Source organism: Aegilops tauschii, chromosome 2, assembly GCF_002575655.3.
Source record: "Aegilops tauschii subsp. strangulata cultivar AL8/78 chromosome 2, Aet v6.0, whole genome shotgun sequence".
NCBI classification, from domain to species: Eukaryota; Viridiplantae; Streptophyta; class Magnoliopsida; order Poales; family Poaceae; genus Aegilops; species Aegilops tauschii.
Window position 1 is genome coordinate 432,671,531 of NC_053036.3, and position 10,490 is coordinate 432,682,020.

General features: G+C 43.6%; 1 protein-coding gene across 4 annotated transcripts; it reads left to right on the forward strand.

The window, feature by feature from the left end:
• Positions 1 to 4,624: 4,624 nt before the first annotated feature.
• On the forward strand, positions 4,625 to 9,273 carry LOC109773316 (phosphatidylinositol/phosphatidylcholine transfer protein SFH3). Of its 4 annotated transcripts, none has more exons than XM_045233132.2 (15): positions 4,625 to 4,722; positions 5,515 to 5,582; positions 5,828 to 6,110; positions 6,197 to 6,296; positions 6,404 to 6,670; positions 6,751 to 6,828; positions 6,936 to 7,037; positions 7,135 to 7,184; positions 7,289 to 7,382; positions 7,491 to 7,589; positions 7,702 to 7,812; positions 8,070 to 8,175; positions 8,266 to 8,612; positions 8,744 to 8,818; positions 8,991 to 9,273. In XM_045233132.2, the coding sequence occupies exons 2-15, from the start codon at positions 5,537 to 5,539 to the stop codon at positions 9,006 to 9,008; spliced, it is 1,776 nt and encodes a 591-aa protein (XP_045089067.1). In that variant the 5' UTR covers positions 4,625 to 4,722; positions 5,515 to 5,536; the 3' UTR covers positions 9,009 to 9,273. The 4 variants fall into 4 exon arrangements, with proteins under 4 accessions (XP_045089067.1, XP_020187602.1, XP_045089069.1 ...); XM_020332013.4 differs by having other exon boundaries at positions 5,831 to 6,110; XM_045233134.1 differs by lacking the exon at positions 4,625 to 4,722 and adding an exon at positions 4,733 to 4,838 and having other exon boundaries at positions 5,831 to 6,110.
• The last annotated feature ends 1,217 nt before the right edge of the window (positions 9,274 to 10,490 follow it).

Consider the following 10,490-nt stretch of genomic DNA (forward strand, 5'->3'; position numbering starts at 1 on the left):
AAATAGGACACCATCGAAATCCGTTGAGACGACGCCTTTTGAACTATGGTTTGGCAAGAAACCAAAGTTGTCGTATCTTAAAGTTTGGGGTTGCGATGCTTATGTGAAGAAACTTCAACCTGATAAGCTCGAGCCTAAATCGGAGAAATGTGTCTTCATAGGATACCCAAAGGAGACCGTTGGGTACACCTTCTATCACAGATCCGAAGGCAAGATATTTGTTGCTAGAAATGGATCCTTTCTAGAGAAGGAGTTTCTCTCGAAAGATGTGAGTGGGAGGAAAGTAGAACTTGATGAGGTAACTGTACCTGCTCCCTTATTGGAAAGTAGATCATCGCAGAAATCAGTTTCTGCGACACCTACACCAAGTAGTGAGGAAGTTAATGATAATGATCATGAAACTTCAGATCAAGTTATTACTGAACTTCGTAGGTCAACTAGATCAAGATCCGCACCAGAGTGGTACGGTAATCCTGTTCTGGAGGTCATGTTACTAGACCATGGCGAACCTACGAACTATGAAGAAGCGATGGTGAGCCCAGATTCCGCAAAATGGCTTGAAGCCATGAAATCCGAGATGGGATCCATGTATGAGAACAAAGTATGGACTTTGGTTGACTTGCCCGATGGTCGGCAAGCCATTGAAAATAAATGGATCTTCAAGAAGAAGACTGACGCTGATGGTAATGTTACTATCTATAAAGCTCGACTTGTTGCGAAAGGTTTTCGACAAGTTCAAGGAATTGACTACGATGAGACCTTCTCACCCGTAGCGATGCTTAAGTCTGTCCGAATCATGTTAGCAATTGCCGCATTTTATGATTATGAAATTTGGCAAATGGATGTCAAAACTGTGTTCCTGAATGGATTTCTGGAAGAAGAGTTGTATATGATGCAACCGGAAGGTTTTGTCGACCCAAAGGGAGCTAACAAAGTGTGCAAGCTCCAGCGATCCATTTATGGACTGGTGCAAGCCTCTCGGAGTTGGAATAAACGCTTTGATAGTGTGATCAAAGCATTTGGTTTTATACAGACTTTTGGAGAAGCCTGTATTTACAAGAAAGTGAGTGGGAGCTCGATAGCATTTCTGATATTATATGTGGATGACATATTACTGATTGGAAATGATATAGAATTTCTGGATAGCATAAAGGGATACTTGAATAAGAGTTTTTCAATGAAAGACCTCGGTGAAGCTGCATATATATTAGGCATTAAGATCTATAGAGATAGATCAAGACGCTTAATTGGACTTTCACAAAGCACATACCTTGACAAAGTTTTGAAGAAGTTCAAAATGGATCAAGCAAAGAAAGGGTTCTTGCCTGTACTACAAGGTGTGAGATTGAGTAAGACTCAATGCCCGACCACTGCAGAAGATAGAGAGAAGATGAAACATGTTCCCTATGCTTCAGCCATAGGCTCTATCATGTATGCAATGCTGTGTACCAGACCTGATGTGTCCCTAGCTATAAGTTTAGCAGGGAGGTACCAAAGTAATCCAGGAGTGGATCACTGGACAGCGGTCAAGAACATCCTGAAATACCTGAAAAGGACTAAGGATATGTTTCTCGTATATGGAGGTGACAAAGAGCTCATCGTAAGGGGTTATGTTGATGCAAGCTTTGACACTGATCCGGACGATTCAAAATCGCAAACCGGATACGTATTTACATTGAACGGTGGAGCTGTCAGTTGGTGCAGTTCCAAGCAAAGTGTCGTGGCGGGATCTACGTGTGAAGCGGAATACATAGCTGCTTCGGAAGCAGCGAATGAAGGAGTCTGGATGAAGGAGTTCATATCCGATCTAGGTGTCATACCTAGTACATCGGGACCAATGAAAATCTTTTGTGATAATACTGGTGCAATTGCCTTAGCAAAGGAATCCAGATTTCACAAGAGAACCAAGCACATCAGAAGACGCTTCAATTCCATCCGGGATTTAGTCCAGGTGGGAGACATAGAAATTTGCAAGATACATACGGATCTGAATGTAGCAGATCCGTTGACTAAGCCTCTTCCACGAGCAAAACATGATCAGCACCAAGACTCCATGGGTGTAAGAATCATTACTATGTAATCTAGATTATTGACTCTAGTGCAAGTGGAAGACTGAAGGAAATATGCCCTAGAGGCAATAATAAAGTATTATATATTTCCTTATATCATGATAAATGTTTATTATTCATGCTAGAATTGTATTAACCGGAAACATAATACATGTGTGAATACATAGACAAACAGAGTGTCACTAGTATGCCTCTGCTAGACTAGCTCGTTAATCAAAGATGGTTATGTTTCCTAGCCATAGACATGAGTTGTCATTTGATTAACGGGATCACCTCATTAGGAGAATGACGTGATTGACATGACCCATTACGTTAGCTTAGCACCCGATCGTTTAGTATGTTGCTATTGCTTTCTTCATGACTTATACATGTTCCTATGACTATGAGATTATGCAACTCCCGTTTACCGGAGGAACACTTTGTGTGCTACCAAACGTCACAACGTAACTGGGTGATTATAAAGGTGCTCTACAGGTGTCTCCAAAGGTACTTGTTGGGTTGGCGTATTTCGAGATTAGGATTTGTCACTCCAATTGTCGGAGAGGTATCTCTGGGCCCACTCGGTAATGCACATCACTATAAGCCTTGCAAGCATTGTGACTAATGAGTTAGTTGCGGGATGATGTATTACGGAACGAGTAAAGAGACTTGCCGGTAACGAGATTGAACTAGGTATCGAGATACCGACGATCGAAACTCGGGCAAGTAACATACCGATGACAAAGGGAACAACGTATGTTGTTATGCGGTCTGACCGATAAAGATATTCGTAGAATATGTGGGAGCCAATATGGGCATCCAGGTCCCGCTATTGGTTATTGACTGGAGAGGTGTCTCGGTCATGTCTACATAGTTCTCGAACCCAAAGGGTCCGCACGCTTAAAGTTACGATGACAGTTTTATTATGAGTTTATATGTTTTGATGTACCAAAGGTTGTTCGGAGTCCCGGATGTGATCACGGACATGACGAGGAGTCTCGAAATGGTCGAGACGTAAAGATTGATATATTGGACGACTATATTCGGACACCGGAAGTGTTCCGGAGAAGTTTCGGATTAAACCGGAGTGCCGGAGGGTTACCGGAACCCCCCGGGGAAGTATTGGGCCTTAGTGGGCCTTGATGGGAGAGAGAGGGCAGCAGCCAGGAGGTGGTGCGCCCCCTCCCAGGAGGAGTCCTAGTTGGACTAGGAGAGGGGGGCGCAACCCCCTTTCCCTCTCCCTCTCCCTCTCTTTCCTTCCCCCGCTTCTTTTCCTAGTAGGACTAGGAAAGGGGAGTCCTACTCCTACTAGGAGGAGGACTCCCCCCCTCTCCTTGGCGCGCCCATAGGCAGCCGGCCTCCCCCTTGCTCCTTTATATACGGGGGCAGGGGGGCACCTCTATACACACTTGATATACGATATTTTAGCCGTGTGCGGTGCCCCCCTCCACCAGATTACACCTCGATAATACCGTCGCGGAGCTTAGGCGAAGCCCTGCGTCGGTGGAACATCATCATCGTCACCACGCCGTCGTGCTGACGAAACTCTCCCTCAACACTCGGCTGGATCGGAGTTCGAGGGACGTCATCGAGCTGAACGTGTGTAGAACTTGGAGGTGCCGTACGTTCGGTACTTGATCGGTCGAATCGTGAAGACGTACGACTACATCAACCGCATTGTGATAACGCTTCCGCTGTCGGTCTACGAGGGTACGTGGACAACACTCTCCCCTCTCGTTGCTATGCATCACCATGATCTTGCGTGTGCGTAGGAAAAATTTTAAATTACTACGTTCCCCAACAGTAAGACCATAGAAGACAAGGTAGACAGGCAATAGATTAATAGGTTAGTCCAAACAAATATTGTGCCAAAAACATAAATAAATGATGTAAATATAGGATGAATCTGTCATAAATTATAGATACGTTTGAGACGGATCACGGATCTCGTATGACTCGGCCGATGTCGGCCTTCGATGGATCTGTTTGGATCTGGTATTCGTTCGTTTTCGTTTGAGTGTTTACAGGTTTGATCATTCCGATCCACAACTTTTTTTGCAGGGTGATCTACGACTTTCTTCATCAACGATGGTTGTTGCTCTGGTGGCTGGTTCTGTGGGGCTTAACACGACGACTTCTCGACTGTCTACTACACTAAGATTTGTCCGGCTCCGGTGAGGGAGGGGCAATAACAACCGCTTGCTGCAGTGCCTATTGTTATCGCTAGGTGGTTCATGAACCTCTTTGTAGTTTTTGTTACCTACAATTTTCTTTGTACTGTATCAATAGATCGAAATTAGGTTTAAAAATAGATCGAAAGTTTCTCTCAATTTATTTTTTAAAGAAGTAATTGAGGCTTGCGCCATGTCCCGTCGTTTTTTTAGAGCGTACTACTTCTAATTACAGGACTCCAGAACGGAGAAGTAATAACATAATTTAATTTTTTTGGATTTGGCAGCCTGATCATGCCCCGTCCTTCGTCAACACCACCCATCGCCGGCTTCCTCCTACTGTCATCGTGCGGCCCTCTCCTAATTGGCGTGCGCCCCTCGCGGCGAGTTCCCGCCACCACCCACCAAAGTCTATTCTTAACGCCCTCCCCCTTCCCCTCCATTCCCCCTCTCCATCTCCCTCCCCTCCCATCCCCTCTCCTCCTGCAGCCTCCCGCCCGGAGGTAAGCCTGCCGTGCAGCTCTGTTATTCTGTTATCCTTTCGAGTGGAAATCAATCAGGAACCTGTTCTTCTGATCTGCTCTGCTCCGGTTCTTGGGTTCTTTCTCTTCCTTCTTTGGTATGCGGTGATCCGATTGCATCCGAGTGTTGCCGCTATATGTAATCTTTGCTCGGCCTTTACTATTCCTGCGTTTATATTTCTGATGAGAACCGTCTCATACATTGCCGAAAATTTCTGTGTGTGTGTCCGTATTTGGGATCGCGTCATCTGCTTCCACACTTTTAATTTTCTTTTCAGCCCCACAAAGAGTTCTGCAAATATCAGGCCAGGTGGTGACTTAAAAGCATTTTCATGCATGAATTGTGAAATTTTGGAATTTTTTGTCCGACGAAGGAGAATTTGGGAGTTTTTTGTCAGATAAAGGAGCCCGGCTGATGGCTCATCTTTATTAGTGTTTGTTTTGAATGTGCCCTTGTAACAGCTAGAGAACACTATTGACAGGGATGCCTATAGCTACGTTAATTATTTTCTCCGTTTCTTACCATTTTAAAGAGCGTGATGGCGCTGCTGTTTAAGGAGAAGCGGGGACACGGATATATGTTCTTTTATTGCACGGCACATTCTAGTTAGAATTGGGGAACATGCACAAAGTGAAATTTCCCTGCTAATGGATATTTTTGTTTTATTTGACATTGCATCAGGCCGCAGAAAATTATTGTTCCGCACTTTTTGTTACTGTCCTGCAAATATTATTATGCATAAATATTTTATCAAAGCTATCGTATCTGATCAGGTCCAGATAGGGCATACCAGACATGGCAGAAGTCCTGTCAGGACCTCCCGAGCACCATCTAAGCTCTGGTGAGAATACACATCACTGTTAAGCATTTTCATGTTGAATAAAGTGCAATAGTATTATAACATGATAATGATAGTATTATAAAAAGAATGTGTGGTATTTTCTTCTCAGTGTATTCCCTCTTATTATTTCTTGTGGCATATTAGTTTATGCTTTCTACTTGGTCATGGAAAAGCAACATGATTCTTCAAAACCAGAATTTAGTCTATGAAACTACACAGAATCAACTAATGTAATATGACGCTAGCAGCCTTAGATACACATTATGAAGATAAGAGGAAATCCAATGTGGAATACTCAGAAGATGAAAAGAAAGCAATGATTGTGTCACTGAAGAAAAAGGCGATGAACGCCTCACAAAAACTGAGGCATTCCATGAAGAAGGGGAGGAGGAGCAGCAAGGTGATGTCCATTTCAATCGAGGACGAGCGCGACCCTGAGGAGGTGCAGGCTGTTGATGCCTTCCGTCAGCTTCTTGTGCTCGAAGAGCTTCTACCATCGCAGCACGATGACTACCACATGATGCTTAGGTATTTTATCCGATATAATGGCACACCATGTTACATAACTGCACTTTTCATTTTGAACAGCGTTACTGAATGTTGTGATGGTGTAGGTTTCTAAAGGCAAGAAAGTTTGATGTTGAGAAGGCAAAGCAGATGTGGTCTGATATGCTGCAGTGGAGAAAGGAGTTCGGCACAGATACCCTTCTTGAGGTAATTATAGCTACTATATAGTTTGTGATATTAAACTCTGTTTTAATTAATCCCATTTAGACTGAAGGATACAAATATCACATTTTTTATCCTAAATCTCTTGTCAGGGTTTTGAATTCGAAGAAGCTGATAAGGTCGCAGAATGCTACCCTCAAGGCTACCATGGAGTGGACAAGGAAGGAAGGCCCGTCTACATTGAACGGCTCGGACAGATCGATGTCACTAAGCTGATGCAGGTTACCACAATGGAACGTTTCGTCAAGAACCATGTCAAGGAGTTTGAGAAGAACTTTGCTGATAAGTTTCCAGCTTGCTCAGTAGCTGCCAAGCGCCACATTGATCAGAGCACTACCATTCTTGATGTGCAAGGAGTCGTACGTATCTAAACAAGTTCATGGATTAGTCCGACTGTTGCAGTTTCACTATGGCTTATTGAGATGAATCACATTTTCAGGGGATGAAACAATTTAGCAAAGCTGCAAGAGATCTCATCGGTCAGCTTCAGAAGATTGATGGTGATAACTACCCAGAGGTAATCCAAAACGGATGACAGACAATTCATCACGCTTACGTGACTAGTTTGTGCTGGATTTTGTCTAGCAAGTGCTCATTGCGTCGGTTATACATTTCTTGTACCAGACGCTGTGCCGGATGTTCATCATTAATGCAGGCCAAGGGTTTCGACTTCTCTGGAGCACAATTAAGAGCTTCCTTGACCCAAAGACCACCGCAAAGATTCATGCAAGTTTATGTCTCTGTTAATTTTGTTCTGTAGCTATGATTCTATTTATCTTGTGTTCAGTTAAAGGACTGTTTCCTGAATTGTGCATTTCTTTAGGTATTGGGTAACAAGTACCAGAGTAAGCTTCTCGAGGTGATCGATGCCAGGTGAGAAGTAAATCTCTAATTTGTATTTATGGTTTATCAACATTATTAAACTCATAAGCTACTTATAATGGTACAATAATTGCGCATATATTTCTGTTATTCAGTGAGCTGCCAGAGTTTTTTGGTGGAACCTGCCAGTGCCAAGGTGGCTGCATGAAGGCTGACAAAGGACCATGGAAGAATCCTGAAGTCATGAAGGTAAACTCCAATCTGATCCTTTGGCCTCACATGTTATCCTAGAATAGAGCATCAAATTACAGAGGACAAGGAACTAACTTCGTGCTTTCTAAATACTTTGATGTGAAGATGGTTCATAGTGGTGCCGGGAGGTGTGGAAAGCTCAATCTGGAATCTCTTGATGCCGGGGAGAAAATGATTTGTGCAGATAACACCGTTTACACGAAGGTAGTGAGAAAAAGATATTCTTTCACTAGGACATAGTCACATTAACATATTTGTCAATGCATTCGGAAATAGTAGTATTTATCCATCAGATTTTGATTTTTGTAAAATGAAGAAGCAAGATCCTTTGAACGGACAAGATGAATGGAGGAACCCGGCACGTGCCCAAATTGAGCATCCTCAACTGTCGCCTGTTCATGAGGAGCTTCTTCCTGCATTGTTTCCTGTAAGTCATGTTTCTTCACTGATTTGAGAACTATCAGTGATTTAGTTAGTGTCAAAGCGTGCAAATACCTCGTCTCGCGTGAATGAAACTAGAAGTACAATCTTTTAGGCTCAATATCTGAACTTAGGTGGCTTCTCTAGTTTCGTCTCCCAGATTAAGGCACAAACTGGTCCTAAACTTAATGCTCAGATAAATTTATCGCCTATGATGTGTATACTCAAATTTCACTTACAATTGTTATTATAAAAAAATGTCAGAACCCAGGATCACCATATTCCTGTGATGTTCCAATGGTTGAGAAGGCCATAGATGCCATATGCAAGAGCCATGGGTTAACAGATGATAATCTTGCCCTCACTAAAGGTTAATACCACCTCTCCACCCTGAAAATCTTTTGACACAGCACTGCTACTCCGTGTACCATTCCACTGACATACTGGCCCTCTTCACCAGCTGTGGCAAACGTCTCTAATGCATCCAATCCACCAATGATGGGCGGCATCATGGCCCTTGTGATGAGCATTGCGACGATGCTCCGTCTGAGCCGTAACATGCCCAGGAAGGTGATTGGTGCTGCCATAGGAGCCCAAGGCACACCGAAAACTCAGGCGCAGCAGCAATCCAAGATGTCGACGGAGGCTGAATACACAGTCTCTGCAAAGCGCTTTGCTGATCTTGAGGAGAAGATCATTGCACTCCTTGCAAAGCAAGCAGAAATGCCGGCGGATAAGGAGGAGCTGCTGAAGGCTGCAACCAGCCGTGTCGCTGCATTGGAAGAGGAACTTGCACGGACCAACAAGGTAACGTCTTTTCCACCTTGGTGAAAAGCAATTTCTTAGTGCACAATACCGAGGCTTCTGTGTTGTCATGTTAATTCCATTACCATCATGTGTTACTTTGCCTTAAAACATGCTTTCATGTGTTTATGCAGGCTTTGCAGGAAACTCTTGAGCGGCAACAGGAGATCATGGAATACATTGAAAAGAAAAAGAAGAAGAAAGCCAAGGTAACCAAAAAACGCATGGCAAAACAACGCATCCTTCTTCACCGTAGTTTTGACCATTACTAGCTGACGGAACTTCTCAACTGTGGTCAATCTTCTTATAAAAATGTACGATTCTCGCTAAAAAATTGATATTACTGTGTTGAAGTTAATACTTCCTTTCGGTATTGTGCAGCGCTTGTTTCACTGGTAGATGTGAAGAACGGAATGCGATGTGTCCGCAAGAGGCTTTGGCTTGATGACAGTGAGCTGGTTTTTTTGTCAGCAAAAAGTGATTCTAAGTGTAACATATAATGTTCTTTTGTTATTTTCCCTGTGTTGCTATAATTCATTGGTCGGAGCTTTTCAACCATGACATACATTATGCCTTGCCATACATTGTGACCATGTGGATGTGGTGCCAATCCTTTTCTTGTTGCAGTCAATTGTGGATGGAAATACATTATGCATTGACTTTATTTTGCTTGTTCTTAATCTATGTATTGTTCTTTAATTGTTCACCTCTGTGCTTGTATCTTTGGTTGGTCTCCCCAAACTAGTGGTTTCTATGCTATTTTGTTTGGGCATAAAACGGCATGTGGGACGATATCGAGGAAGTGGAAATGTTACCTTCATCTTTCACAGCATAAAACGGCATGTGGGACGGCATCGAGGAAGTGAAAGTGTTATGCTAAAGTGTGTGCACGGACTTGATGCCAATAGTGGTGCCATGATTCCATTCATTTACATTCCCTTAGAAAGGCTAGTAGGTTTGCATCTTGCAGTACTTGCGTCGGTGTCAACATAAAGAGGCTCCCCGCTCATGAAACTATGAAAGAACAGTAGTTGATCTGCGGAAGACAAAATCATCAGCTATTGATGTGAGTTCTATTTCTTCTCCTCTCTTATTTGTCCGCCGCCTCTATCTTTCTTGCTGATAGGTTTTGTTAGCCTGTGGCCCGCTGTTTTCTGTATCTTGATTCAGACGTAGCATAAGCATACCCGATGAACTGAAGAATTCTATTTAGAAAAACTGGAAGCAACGCTTGTAGTCTTGTATACAATTTTCTTTGCGAAAAGTCCAAAGTCCATATATCAAGTAGTACAAACCCTTACAAATACACTTTCGTAGAAATTGGAAAAGAAATCCAAATTACTTGGGTGCTGGAGTCTTCTTTATCCTGCATCCAGCGGTGATCCGTAGTGGACAAAGTCGTTGCCGTCTCTGGGCTTTCGTCTCAGTAGAGCAAACTTGTTTACACCCAAGAGCTTCTAGAAGCAACGGTTGGGAAGCCATCGATGTAAACCAGAAAACACCGACTAGCGCAATCTATGTAGAAAAATTGCCGCCCTGAGTAGAAAACATCTGAGAGGACCGAACTCCTCGGTTCCCACAGACAGAGTCGGGGAAGACTACTCTCACACGCTCCCCAACAAAGCCAAGGCTGGCCAACCTCCATCGATCGGAACTGGAGATGGAGGACCAAGACGTACAACCATGTTGTCTGCTCCGTAGGACAGCTCGACTAAGACAACCCTGCAGAAGAAAACATCATACTCGAAGAACCAAATCTAGAGATAATGCACCATCTTCCACATGCCTCCAGGCGACACGAAGAAGCATCACCCGGAAGATTGTGGGGCGGGACACCTTATTCCACGCCAACGGCGACACCATCGTCTCGCCACTGTCAAA